The 14,869-nt window shown below is 36.3% G+C and overlaps 1 protein-coding gene and 1 pseudogene across 5 annotated transcripts in view; both read right to left on the bottom strand.

The window, feature by feature from the left end:
* Positions 1–14,869, bottom strand: part of UCHL3 (ubiquitin C-terminal hydrolase L3) — a 44,041-nt gene extending 29,172 nt beyond the window's left edge. The window contains exons 1-7 of one of the 5 annotated variants that reach the window (XM_034665315.1): positions 14,552–14,864; positions 14,424–14,435; positions 8,787–8,875; positions 5,179–5,307; positions 2,698–2,854; positions 2,268–2,353; positions 380–427 (exon numbers count right to left, since the gene is read on the bottom strand). In XM_034665315.1, coding sequence (XP_034521206.1) covers positions 380–427; positions 2,268–2,353; positions 2,698–2,854; positions 5,179–5,253 — 366 coding nt within the window. In that variant the 5' untranslated portion in view covers positions 5,254–5,307; positions 8,787–8,875; positions 14,424–14,435; positions 14,552–14,864. Of the gene's footprint in view, positions 1–379; positions 428–2,267; positions 2,354–2,697; positions 2,855–5,178; positions 5,308–8,786; positions 8,876–14,330; positions 14,436–14,551 lie in introns of all 5 variants that reach the window. The other 4 variants (XM_034665312.1, XM_011234332.3, XM_034665314.1 and 1 more) reach the window with 4 other exon arrangements.
* LOC117803226 lies at positions 6,925–7,001 on the bottom strand (annotated as a pseudogene).

The following is a 14,869-nucleotide window of genomic DNA, read 5'->3' as shown; positions in this document are numbered from 1 at the left end:
GAACGATGGGGCTTTTTGCTAGACAGTTGGGCATGATAATGAGTCCTGGAAATCCTACAGGTTCATCTACTTGTACTATCACGCAGGTTATTTTTCTCAAAACACTTGGATAAGTCAGAAGAATCTAATAAGGAAGATGCAACCAGCCCACAGTCCGCAATCTGTCTAAATGACAGACAAACTGAGATGGCCAATATTGAAGTGCCTGTTAATAGCTTATCGATACACGTTCTTGAGCTACTTCATGACTACTTTTACATAAGCAGATTCCCTCAAAGGAAAAAAAAAGTCCAAGTGATTTTTTAAAACTACATGCCATATAACACCACTGTGGTTAAACTTACACACGGCAAGAAAAGCTTTGAAAAATGTGAAATACCTCAGTCTGACCTTCATGGGCACTGGTCTCATGAGTGACGCGAATAGCCTGAAATAAGAACACAAGATATTAATAGGAAAAAAGGACTATATCCAAATTTTTAAAAGAAAACAACCACGCTAAATTTTAACATCTAAAGCTTTGTTAAGAGGTAACAAATTGGAAGAAATTGAGGAACAGTTTAATATTAAAGAGTGATTTCTGAGTAACCAAATGAATTGCTCTGCTTTCCAACCCACAAACCCCTGAAGACTTAGGAAAGTGACTATCTGATGATTTGTAATTTCCAGATGTTAAGTGGGAGTCATTTGAATTATTTGTTAGAACTAACGTTATAACACTTTATTCAACGGGGACGAGAATAAAACAAGCATCTCACAGATAGAGACTGAAAAAGCTTCTCTCATCTGTTTCTCAGGTTTCATGCTCCTCTGCAGCTCTGGCTGTAGTTATGCTTAATCATGCAGCTTCAGTCAGCAGTTTAAAAATGTGGAGCAAAAAGCATGCATTTATCAGAAGCTAGAGACTTTAGTTTTCTGAACTAAAAAAAAAAAAAAAATGCCCTTAAAATACCCACTATTAGCAAAGATGAAGAAAATGGGCAAAAGTAGTAAATTTCAGGTGAAAGTACCTTTATGAATGGCAATTTGGCAATACGTATCAAAGCCTTAAAAACATGCAAACTGTTTGATCCAGCAATTTCTGTTCTAGGAGTTTACATGTAACTGTTCATAAGTATATATAATTAAGGGTATTTGCAAAGATTTAGCTACAATAATATGCCTTGTAGTATTTTTTTAAATAGTGAATAAAGAGGAAAAATACTGAATTTCCAACAATTAATTTATTGGTGAAATAAAATTCTGCACAATGGAAAGCTATGCAGCCATTAAATGATGATGTCAAATATATACTTACTGGAATGTAATACGTTTGTGATAAGTTAAGTGAAAAAAGCAAGTTATAAAACAGTATTACAGTGTGATCAAATTTTTCTTTTAAAAAATTGTGTATATACATATATACTCCCTATAGAAAATATTAATAATGGTGGCTACCTCTCATTGGTGGAATTAACTGGTGACTTTTATGTTGTTTATTTTACTTTTGTGTAAAATAAAGATGTTTTATGAGATCTGCAGTTTTAAAAAAAAAACAATTTAAGATAATCGAAGTATATAAGAATGCTAAAACATACTCAAATCAATGAATTTACTGGGCACAAACTCTGTGTAAGGCATTTTTCTAGCCAAATAATCTGTACACTACACTGCTTCTAATTTCAGAGAACTTACCATCTACTTAATAGTGTTACTAAAAGGTAAAAAGACCTTCAAAAGAAAAATAGATTTCAAAACCAATGAAATTTAAATGCCACTCTAAAACAATTCTATGAAACGGTACAATCGTTTAAAACTTGATTATGAGGCCTGTGTCTTCACACATGCAAAAACATTACTAAGAGGATAAAAGAGCTAAAGTATAGTCTGGCATCTACTGTTAAACCTTTGTTTTCTCCATTTGTCTTCAGCCTTGTTCCAAATCCCCAGTGAAAGACACACAGGGTATTAGTAGGCATATATTTATTAGAGGGAGGAAATGGTAAGCAATAATCAATCATAAAATATTTTTAAAATTTGTCTATCAAAATTTTTTTCTCTCTTTCAAAAAGAGAGATATCCAGCTCTGGATATAGAAAACAAGTGGCAATTTATCAACCTTTATGGATATTTCAGGTAATGTTATGTGAAGTACAAAGACCTTTATTAAGAGACACAACAAAATCCACAAGTGCTCAAAACTACAGTTTCAAGACAAACCCCCAAACAGAATCTACAATCCCACACAACTTTGCCTATAACTAAGATTGAGAAAGAAAGGTACCGACGTCATAGTTCTCTAGGTATCTGGCTCGTTCTTCAGGGCTCATTGACACAGACTCCTCGAGGAATTTTTTCAAGGTTGATCCAGATTCTGAAAATATTAAGAAAAAACTGAGAAGTTTTGCTATCTCACTGATAAATGAAAGTACTAGAAGCACGCTAACTTTTTCAGGTAAAAACCTTTTCACTGGTAAGTTGGGAATGTAGAAAATTGGGATTAATGATAGGCTTTATGTTGTTAAACCTCTGCTTATCTATCATATAAAAGAATGGGAAAGACTGATATTTCTTCTACACAATATACATTCCCATTATGAGAGAGGAAAAGGTTGCCTTTAATACTTTAAAAGAAAGAACTACACCACCACCTACTGGTCAATAAGTTAACTTTTAAGGGGGGGATGAGAGGGCAGGCAGTAACACAAAATGATTTACCAAAGTGCATCTTGTCTTTATTGTTGGCAATAGCATGGATCAGTCCAATTGTTCCACAGGCATTGCTGATTGTTTGTTTCATGAAATATACTGATGATGTAACATCTTGTCCCTGAGATTTTATTTTTTCCTCCTCCTCTGTTCTGAATACTTCATACTATTAAAAAAAAAAGTCAATAGTTACATATGAAAATAACACATTAAAAAGTACTCAAACATAAGACTGGGAAACTTCTAATATTCATCAATAGAGATCTGGTTAACATACTATGGCATGGAATACTATAAAGCACTTAAAAAAGAATGAAATAGATTTACATATTCCAACTCAAATTTGCCCATGATTACAGGGTGGTTCTAGGTCAATATATATTAATACGATTCTCATTTATGTTTTTAAAATTATCTACTTTATAGGGGTGCCTGGGTGGCTCAGTCAGCCTCTGTCTCATGATTTCGGCTCAACTCATGGTCTCAAGGTTCCTGAGACGGAACCGCGTATGAGGTTCTGCACTGGGCATGAAGCCTGGTTAGATTCTCCTCTCTCCCTCTGCCCCTCCCCATCCTCTCATGTGCACATGAGCCCTCCCTCTCTCTCTCTCTCTCTTTCTCTGGAAAAATAAAGTTTAAGGGGCTGTTTAAGGGACGCATGGGTGGCTCAGCCAATTAAGTATTTGCCTTCGGCTCAGGTCATGATCTCGGGGTCCTGGGATACAGTCCTGCGTCAGACTCCCTGCCCATCAGAGAGTCTGTTTCTCTCTCCTTCTGCCCCTCCCCTCTGCTCATGCTCTCTCTTTCACTATCTCTCTCTCAAATAAATAAAATCATAAAGAGAAAAAAGAACATAGAAGCCTGAACACTTTGTATTCCTAAAATATCCAATAGATATCCTTTGAGTGACTTTAAAATATCACTTATGAATGGAATGAGAATATACCAAATTGTAAGAGAGATCCCAAAGTCGCAGATTCCATTATATTCTCCGTTTTAGTACTTTAGCATTGTGTTCTTTCTAGCAATAGGCACAATGAGCTTTTCAGTACTGGTGATCCTCTAAAGAAGAGTCCTATTGATAAGGACAACATGCTTTATTTAAATACTGATGACCAACTAAATGAAGGAGACCAAATCCAATGTATTCTTTAACTTAAAAGAGTGTTTTGGGAAATTTCCAATTCAGACCATACACTCACATTTGTATCATACCAATTAAGAAATCCTAAGCTTTAAGCAACTGATTTTTTTTTCTTTTTATTGTTCTTTACAATTGGAGTCCTGGGATGGCTATCTATTGGCTAACTTTAGTAATCCCCCCCTCCAAAAAAAAAAAGATGAAAATAACATTGGACTAAGAGAGAGTAAACTTAAGTGTCCTAACTCCTCCTCAAATATCAGAATAATTACAACCCCACCATTAAAAGTAGTTTAGTCTAATAACGGATAATCAATAAGGAATTTCTAACACTGAATTTCTATATTATAAATAGCAAATATGAAGAAATATATCCCTTCCTTAATTTAATAATTTGTTTTGTACAACCTTAAGTAGAAAAGAGAAATATTTCAGTATTTTTTATATATACTGAATTGAGGCTAATTAGTTATGGCATAAAGAAAATTATCCAGGAATTTCTAGAACTGAACAAAGCTTAGTTTTTACTTTTTGTGAGACTTGGCTCCATTTATTCCTGAAAAATAAGATGACCTGAGCATGTACATACCAAGTCATCAATACTTCACTTCTCCCACATCTTTCCATTTACTTCCTCATTTTTCACAACTACTGACTTCATCCTGTTGTTTCTAAGTTTAAAAATAAAAATCAGAAGGATATGGACTCAAAAGCTGTTTTAAAATGAACTTAAAAGTTCTAGAAAAAGGCCTGAAATATGGAGATCTGAAATTAAACACAGAACTCTAAGAACAGCTAATTATAATCCCCAACACATCCTAAATCTGCCAATTAAGCTGTATTTAAACTTAATGATTTCCACACATACTGAGTTTATTCTGAAAATAATGTAATCCCTGCCATTAATTACACCTACTTCCTTAAAGACCTTTTCACATATATATTGGAAACAGTTACATATTTTATATACTGAAATTGTGAATATTCTTTATTCATACCTTCTCTAAGACAGATTTAAGATTATTCTAGTACTTAACATTTCTAAAGTATATACAACAAAATGTGATTAAATGTGATATCGAAACACGTTGAGGCAAACTAATCATATTTTATAAAAGAAGAAAACTAGCCAAGTTTAAAAGTCTAACTCAGGGATTTATTGTCAATCTATAAATCAAAATCTAAATATTATCTCTTTAATAAAACTAGGTTTTTAAGATGTCTTTTAGATTTCCTCATTTTATGCAAGAAGGGAGTTATCTGTTCTTAAAGAAGAGCATGTTTTTAATTCAGCATTGAAAGAGAATATTACATTTACCAGAAACTTTATTATCTTAGTTAACAATTACCTTTTCTGTAATAGGGAAGAGAAGTAACACTGCACACACTGGTCTTGGTACCATGCTAAGGAGTTCAGGGTCCATTCCATATACGTCAACAAACTGCCAGTTAGGATGTAGACCTAATTGTTTGAGAAACTGGTAGAGGTTGGAAACAAACAAAAATTGTAGCATTAACAGGGTAACAATGAACATATATTACTGCTTATCTAATAAAAGGGAATGAAAGGTACAATTATTACTGATGTTTGGTAAGAATGAAGTAAAGCAGGTTTTCCATGGACAGGGTGGGAAGAGACAGCAATATATTTATGCCCACTAAGGAACATTAAATTTTTATATTAAAATTCATTTTTTAAAAATCCATTACTTTGATTGAACATAATAAACCAGGACTTCACTGAACACATACAGTTTAGTTTGGTTGATATGTTAAACTCATTTCCGGTACATGATTTTTAAGAAGATGCATTTAAGTTCTAGCAAATAAAGAATTATATTAGATGATCAACACAGTTTATCCTACTTACCAAAGATGACACTTGAGGTTTAAAAATAGACATATATCACATATATCACAAATACATCAATGAGCAAAAAGTACATAAAGCCAAAAAAGTCCAGTAATTATATGAACACCAGAAAATGCTTGATATAAGAAGTAAACTACAGGCTTCCTGACCTCTAGTACACAGTGAAACCTACTGAACTTCACTGTCTCTCATACATGGCAAAACAACTGTAAGGAAAGATTTGCGGTTTTGTAAACGCTTAAGATTTCATACGAAAATAAAATGTCAGACCCTAATCTATCGCAGAGAGAAAAAATACTGAGAATGATGTCAATTTCACAATGAAGTCTTAATACGTGTTTGTGTTCAATGAAGCTGTTGATTTATAAAAGTACACATCACAAAATAAGGTTTAGATGACAGAAAAAAGCAGGAGAGGGGTAAAAAAAATCATATTAAAAATACATCATGGGGCACCTGGGTGACTCAGACGGTTAAGTGTCCCACTCTTGATTTCAGCTCAGGTCACGATCTCAGGGTTGTGAGATCAAGTCCCATGTTGGGCTCCCCGCTGGGTGTGGAGACTGTTTAAAATTCTCTTCCTCCTTCTCCCTCTGCCCCTCCCCCTCTAAAAAATGCATCATTATATCTTACTTCAAGAATATAAGTTATCGGGGTGCCTGAGTGGCTCAGTTTGGTTAAATATCCAATTCTTTTTTTTTTTTTTTAATTTATTCGACAGAGATAGAGACAGCCAGCGAGAGAGGGAACACAAGCAGGCGGAGTGGGAGAGGAAGAAGCAGGCTCACAGCGGAAGAGCCTGAATATGGGGCTCAATCCCATAACGCCGGGATCACGCCCTGAGCCGAAGGCAGACGCTTAACCGCTGTGCCACCCAGGCGCCCCTAAGTATCCAATTCTTGACTTCCGCTCAGGTCATGATCTCAGGAGTGTGAGATGGAGCCCCATGTCAGGCTCTGCACTGAGCCTGGAGCCTGCTTAGGAGTCTCTCCCTTGCCCTCTGCCCCTTCTTCCCTCCTCCCCCTGCTCTCTTTCTCTAAAAAAAAGGAAGGAAAAAAAAAAAGAATATATGTTCTCATTGAGCTAACATTATCTAAAATTTGAAAATAAGACAGTGCCTTGGGTACTTCTCCCTGAAGAATGGTCGCATGTACTTGGACCATCAACTGAGATCTTTTAAAACCAATAGAAACAATGCCATGTTACATAAACAGTGCCATTCACCTCATACAGTCAGGTTCTATAAGAAAAGACCTTCCTGTAACAAACTATAGAAATGATCCCTGAAAGTATAGTCTGAAAGCAAGGGCAAAAATGAATTATTGGGACTTCATCAAGATAAAAAGCTTTTGCACAACAAATGAAAACAGTCAACAAAACCAAAAGAAAACCAACAGAATGGGAAAAGATATCTGCAAATGACATATCAGATAAAGGGCTAGTATCCAAAATCCATAACGAACTTATCAAACTCAACACCCAAGGAACAAATACTCCAATCAAGAAATGGGCAGAAGACATGAACAGACATTTCTCTAAAGAAGACAAACAAATGGCCAACAGACACATGAAAAAGTGCTCAACATCACTCAGCATCAGGGAAAAACAAATCAAAGCCACAATTAGATAGCAGCTCACACCAGTCAGAATGGCTAAAATTAACAAGTCAGGAAACAACAGATTTTGGCAAGGATGCGGAAAAAGGGGAACCCTCCTACACTGTTGGTGGGAATGCAAGCTGGGGCAGCCACTCTGGAAAACAGTATGGAGGTTCCTCAAAAAGTTGAAAATAGAGCTACCATGACCCAGCAATTGCACTACTGGGTATTTACCCCAAAGATACAAATGTAGTAATCCAAAGGGGCACCTGCACCCCAATGTTTATAACAGCGATGTCCACAAGAGCCAAACTATGGAAAGAGCCCAGATGTCCACTGACAGATGAATGGATAAAGAAGATGTGTGTGTGTGTGTATACACAAATATATACACAACGGAATATTATGCAGCCAACAAAAAATGAAATCTTGCCATTGCGACAATGTGGATGGAACTAGAAGGTATTATGCTAAGCAAAATAGGTCAATCTGAGAAAGACAATTATCATATGATCTCACTGATATGTGGAATCTGAGAAACAAGGCAGAGGATCATAGGGGAAGAGGAGAAAAAATGAAGCAAGACGAAATCTGAGAGGGAGACAAACCCCGTAAGAGACTCTTAATCTCAGGAAACAAACTGAGGGTTGCTGGAGGGGAGGGAGGTGGGAGGGATGGGGTGACTGGGTGATGGACACTGGGAGGGTATATGTTGTGGTGAGCGCTGTGTATCGTGTAAGACTGATGAATCATAGACCTATACCCCTGAAACAAATAACACATTATATGTTAATTTTTTTAAAAAAAGAAAGAAAAAAAAAGACCTTTCTAATTAAACAGCTAGTCTCCTTCTCTGTCTGGTGAAGAAACTAATTAATGATAATATGGTTGGTCAAAAATAAGGTCCTAGATATGTTTAATAAGAAATATATTGAATTAAAAACTTTTTTCAGCAGAATGTGTTCAACACCTATTAAGTTAATCAAGTTGCATGCTCTCCAACAGTCTGGGCCACAGAAATCAATGGACTCCTCTATATTATACCTATTCTTCACCTATTCCCACTCACTCCAAACTACTTCTCTCTCCATTCTCCACTTTCTGCAAAATTCTTAGTTAATGCCCTTCTCGATATTCAGTTTTATCTAGAAACAAAAAGAATTAAAATTGACAAAGTCAAGGGAAGAAACTGTGTCTTATTCATTTTTTTAACCCCATCCCCTAGCACTGTACCTGGCTAAACCAAAGATATTCAAGTTATACTTGTTGAACTGATGATTACATCCTTATTTTAACAGATACTCTTGCCATTTATATGTTGATGTATGTCCATTAAGCTGTGGACATATATTTAAAATATTCATTTTTATTTGTGTCATGTTAAATAGATAGGAAAGGTATATTTGCCTAATCTAAAACCAGGCATTCATTTAATCAACTCAGAATACTACCTGCCCAGTCTATGACCATACCACCCTGAACGCACCGGGATCTTGTCTGATCTCAGAAGCCAAACAGCGTTGGGCCTGGTGAGTACTTGGATGGGGGAATACTACCCGCCCAGGATGGAGAGCTCTAAAAGGAAAAGTAACATGAACCTTGATAAGATTTAGATTTGTCAATTTTATATACCCCATAAAGTCATACTGTCATAAAATTATAAAACAAGATGATGCACATAACAGAGTAATTTCACATCTGTGCCGCAAACAGCAAGTAACAGTCAACATTTTAGTGACAGTCTGGACAAAACTGACCAGTTACTGTGACGTAGAGGGCCCTTGTTGTAAACTGACTCCATAGCAGCCAAAGCTAATACGTATGAAAAGTACCAAGATCCAAGGCAGCAACTGTACTGAGACTGATAAATAACAAACTGAGGAATGAATGACTAAATTAATATAAAATAGCTAAATTTTAACTGGAATTACGCTTTTTAACTTTTTACTCATATTGCTAATCAAATGAGATTGATTTAAAAAATTCAATATCTATCAAGTACGTTAGTTGCATCCTCTGATCAGATTTCTGTGGACTCACACAGGGAGTCATCATATAAATAAAAAGAACAAAAGTAGCTATTAATAGTAACTACCTCTGGGAAGTGAAGAAAGGGTGAGGAAGGCCTTCAACTTTTACCTCTCACTTTGTTTTTTAAATCATGAAGCTGTCCTACATTGATCATGAAAACAAAAACAAAACCTGTGTTTAAAATTATCCTATGCAAATAGAGAAAGATTGGATGGAAATACTCTAAAATACTGACTGCAGTTAGCTTGGGTGGTGTGAACTCAACTTTTATTTTCCAGTTTTTAAAAAAATGTGTTATTTTTACAATAGGTATATATAGTTTGTAAGTTACAAAAACTATAGAACTGACACACATATGCTTTTTAGTTAAATTTACAAAACTGGGAGAAAACTCAAAATAACAATCTTAAAACTATTCCACAAAAATCTCTCCAGACTACCCACAGAGTATTCTATAAATGCATTCGCAAAGCCATCTCTGCACAATAAGAAGCATCCAGTTTGCATCAAGCAGGATAAACGGACTTATAATCTCTAATACCAGTCTTTTGGCTTTTCTAGACATTGGATAGTAACAAAATTCTGACTGATTAGCTCACTAAACTTTCACAATGCCACTAAAATTTTGGCCAGTCAAGAAAAATGAGTAAACTAGATTATGTGTCCTTAGGGGAGCCTGGGTGGTTCAGTCAGTTAAGTGTCTGACTTCAGCTCAGGTCATGATCTCAGGGTCCTGGGATGGAACACTGTGTCCAGCTCCCTGCTCAAGGGCAGTCTGCTTGTCTCTCTCACTCTGCCCCTCCCCTTGCTCCTGTGTCCTCTCTCTCTCTCTCTCAAATAAATAAATGAAATCTTAAAAAAAAAAAAAAAAAGAATACGTTCCCATAAAAGATCCTTAGGCCACTTATCTTTTTTATTCTATGGTCCAATGATAAATTTTTCCACCGAATAAATTTAAAATTATTTGTAAATATTTTTTTTAAGTATCATGTATCAGAAACCACACTAAAAGCTTTAATGTATTTCACCTTTATTGCAACTGGCAAAGTAGCTTTTATTATATCCTTTACCAGTGAGAAAACAAAGTCTGAGAGTTTACATGATTTTTCAAGCTCACACTGCCAGAACCCACAAGCAGAGCTACAGGATGCTCTCAGCCCTATTGACTTTTCTAGCCTCCTTTTTTCATTATCTGAAGTCTCTTTTTTTGTACCTTGTTCTCTAACTTTAGCTACAAAGAACTCCTTGCGTTCTCAAAGGGCCTATAACCATCTCTTCCCTCCAGGTTTTTGTACACAAACTAGATTTCTCTACCTGAAAAACTGTACCCTCTGCCCCTAATTTATAATGAATTCCTTCTCCTTCTTTAGGTGACAAATAACAAAAATTCTAATTTTATAAATTTAAGAAAATAGAAAATAATATTCACTTTCCTTTCAAATTTGTTCTAAAGTCACTTTCTCTTGTCTTTAATAGCCTGCTCATGGCAGCAATAGACTCCATACTAACGTGTTAATGATTTAGATTGTAACAGAAATTATACTTATTTAGTACTTGCTTGATATTACCACTAATTTATATTAGTAGTAATTGCTAGATGCAGAAGTAGGAGAATAGTAGTTAAATGAGGATAATTTTTTTCTATCACTTAACTGATTTTATTCCAGGTAAGTCCTACCTGCAACATGACAAAATATCCTTAGAAGGGACTGACAGCATATTAATCAATAGAAAAATCATTGTTTACCACATCCACTGAGACACATGGTTAGTAGTTGATGTCTGATAGTTAATAATGATGTCCATATAGCAAATATGGATCGATCATTCTTCTACAAACTAGGCATCATTAGAACATAAAACAGTATTTGCTCAAACTAAGAGCACAATAATAACATATGCAACTATGAAACTGTAACAAGTAAAAGGCCTAAGATTCCATTACAACGAGGAAATAGTGTTGGATAGATACTGCTGGGGTTTATCTGTGGTTTAATTTATTAATTCTCCAAATTCTAAGTCAGTTATTAAATTTCTATTCATTTTCTACCCTCAGTTTTGTCACTAATACATAGAGAATAAAGAAACAACCACGAAAATTTTGGTTAAAATTAACCACTTCTTAGATATTTGCCCATTCTCCCCTAAAAGCATGTAACTTCTTTAGTAAGTTTAAAATTGAACCATGCCAAAGCGAGCCAGAAATATACAATCATACACTAAATAACAACCTTTCCCTGTTTATGTCACCTCAGAATGGCCTCCTGTCACCATCCAACCTATTATGTTTCTCCTGATAGTCTCAATCACAGTACCCTATTTTTTTCATTGCACTTAAAACAATTGCTAATTGTTTGCTTACTTGTTTATTGTCTATATTCCCACTGAAATGAAAAGCAGAAAACCATGAATACTTTAGTCACCAAAGAATAACCAGCTCCTTCTCAGATACCTGGCATTATAAAAGGTATTATTATTTATATTGTGTTATATAAGTAGTATTATTTAATTAATGTGAAAAAGTACATTTTTTGTTTTGGGGGGTTTTTTTAGTGAATGAGTTTTATAGTTTATTAAGATTACCTCGGAAAAGTCCAATAGCAGCTGGATCACATCACAGTTAAATAAGTTTATATCTTAATAACAAATAACAATATCATCTAAAAACAGTTTTGTTCATTGGTCTGTTGATATGGTTAACTACACTAATTGACTTTTGAATGAACTAACTTTGCGATACCTGCATAAACTGCTCTTAGTCACGAACTATCATCCCTTTTACACATTGCTACATTCTATTTGCTAACATTTTGTTGAAGATTTTTAGATCTCATGAGGAATACTTGTCTGCAGTTACTCATATTATGGGTTGTCTGGTAATGCTGGCCATTAAAATGAATTGGTAAGTGTCCCTCCTCTTCCATGTTTACATAGAATTGGTATTATTTCTTCCCTAAATAATCATTTCAAGGGATGTAGAAAGTCATTTGAGAAAACTGAACACCGATTCATGATAAAAACTCTCAGCAAACTAGGAAAAAGAGGAAACTTCTTTATCTGAGAAAAAGTATTTACTGAAACCCTACAATTAATATACCTATTGATGAAAAATCAAATGTTTTCCACCCAAGGTCTGGTACAAGATAAAGATGTCCTCTCTCTCCATTCTATTCAACTTTGTATTGAAGGTCCCAACCAGTAGAGAGAATATGATGGTCTATATAGAAAGTCCCAAAACATCCACAAAAAAAGCCCCCAGAATAAGTGAATTTAGCAAGGTAGTAGGATACAAGTCAACATATAAAAATGTATTTCTATACATATCAATGGACAATTAGAAATTAAAATTTTAAAACAGTATCACTTACAATAGTACCAAAAATCATTAAACATTTAGGTATAAATCTAGCAAAATACGTGCAAGACCTAAATGCTAAAACTACAAAACACTGTTGAATGAAATCAAAGAAGAGCCAAGTAAATGATGAGATATACCATCTTAATGGATTACAAGACTCAGTACGTTTAAGATGTTAATTTTCCCCAAATTAAATCGATATATTTAGACACACATTCACCACCAAAATCACGATTTTTTGGTAGAACTTGACAAGCTGATTCTAAAATTTATATGCTAAGGCAAAGGAACTAAAATAACCTAAAACAATTTCAAAATGAACAAAGTGGGAGGATCCATACCATTCGATTTCAAGATTTACTACAAAACTACAGTAAGCAAAACAGTGTGTTTTGGGAAAAGAACACACACATAGATGAATGGAAAAGAATAGCGTCTACATATATGGTAAATTGATTTTTCACGAAAGGTGTAAAAATCCTTTTGGATTAAGTTTGAGAGCAAAATACCTCTTTCCTATGGCACTAAATCATTAGTTCCAAACACTGAATTTTTTCAGCCCAAAGATTTTTTTTCTGTTTTTACAAAAGGGTCAAAATGTTTTAAGGAAAAAATGAACAGCAAATTTCAAAGGGGTAAAACAAAAGAAAATGGACATGATAATGGACAGGGAATACCACCTAAAGAGTAATGTAAAAGATATATGCCGGTTTTCAGTTTTGTACACTTTTAGGTTACTAAAGAGACAAGAGTTCGGAGTCATTCCGAAAACATAAAATAAACTGCATACGATGAAGGATTTTCTGTCAACATTAAGATAAAGCATTTCTATCTACTTTCAGTATATAAGGAATTTTCTACAAGCTTTGAAAACCAAAAATCAATTAAGTATGTGATGAATCATTATTCCTTGGTGATGAAAAGGAAGACTATGGGGGGCGGGGGGAAATATATTGTATGATAAAAGAAGAGGGCAATAAAAAGTCAATGAGCTGTTGAGAATGAAAAACAGGTTAAGACAAAATACACCTGAGCAAATCAAAAGTTTATACCTGGTAGCACTTATTTTAATAGAGTGGCTGGGAGATGTTCCCTTTTCCCTTCCCCAAACTTGAACCTTCCACACCCGGAGGAACCTTAAAGTGTTTGTAGGTGGGCAAAGAATGGCGTGGGTCCCTATTACTGAGCTATGGTACCAAAGCAAAACTAAATTCCAGTTTTAAGGGACTGGAAGAGAAAGGGGGCGTGGTGGGGAAGAGAAGTGACTTGATGGAGCAAGAGAAGATGATTGGAAGATGATTTCATAGTGCAGGCGGTGGATGAAATTACAAGGACTGGGTGGGCGAGTTTACAAAGCTTGGAGTCAGGTAGTGTAGACAAATTAGTCACCCAGAAGGTACAAGGGTTGGGAAATTATGGAATCGGCACTAGCAGGAGGCAAAACGAAGACGGAAGAGGTATGGGAATACAGGGTCAACGTGCCACAAGCCTCAGAGCCGGAGACCCCAGGAAACGTGATGACGGGGCAATGGGACCAGAGGAGGGGCTGAGACAGCTGGGAGCATCTCCAGGAGCCAGGTGGGAGGCATACGGCCGTAAAGGGGGAACACCCGTCTGAGGCAGAGCAAGAGGGGCCCTCACTGAATCTAATTCCAGGTTCCTAGTCAGCGTAGAGATGCAGGCGAGGCGGGCAGGGAGGGCTCCGGGGTCCCGAGCGACAGACACCTCACTCACCTGGTTGGTGACCTGAAAACGAAACAGAGAACACAATTTATAGAAACAAACTGCTCGGGACTAGCCGCGGCAGCCCGCTCCCTCGAACCCTGCCCGCGGCCTCAGGCCGAGATCCGAGCCGCGCTCACCTCGGGATTGGCCTCCAGCGGCAGCCAGCGCTGACCCTCCATTGCCGCTCCGTCCGGCCCCGCTCCAGGTCTGACAGCAGCCGCCGTCGCAGCAGCCGCCGCCGCTTCCGCCCCCGCGCTTCTTGACCTGGGACCGTCTAACCCTCCGCCCCCACCCCGGGAGGGGAGCTGAAGAACGAAGAGGACTTAACAACACTTTGGTCCCTTTCTTGCTCTCTGCAGAGCCACACTCACGTCTTACAAATTAAGATACAATCTGAGAGGAGAAGAGAAGCCACCTCCCTACTGCACAAGGAAAAAGAATCTGAATCCACTACC

Source organism: Ailuropoda melanoleuca, chromosome 7 (assembly GCF_002007445.2).
Source record: "Ailuropoda melanoleuca isolate Jingjing chromosome 7, ASM200744v2, whole genome shotgun sequence".
Classification (NCBI taxonomy): Eukaryota; Metazoa; Chordata; class Mammalia; order Carnivora; family Ursidae; genus Ailuropoda; species Ailuropoda melanoleuca.
The sequence above is the reverse complement of the archived record's forward strand: the minus strand, read 5'-3'. Positions and strand labels throughout refer to the sequence as shown.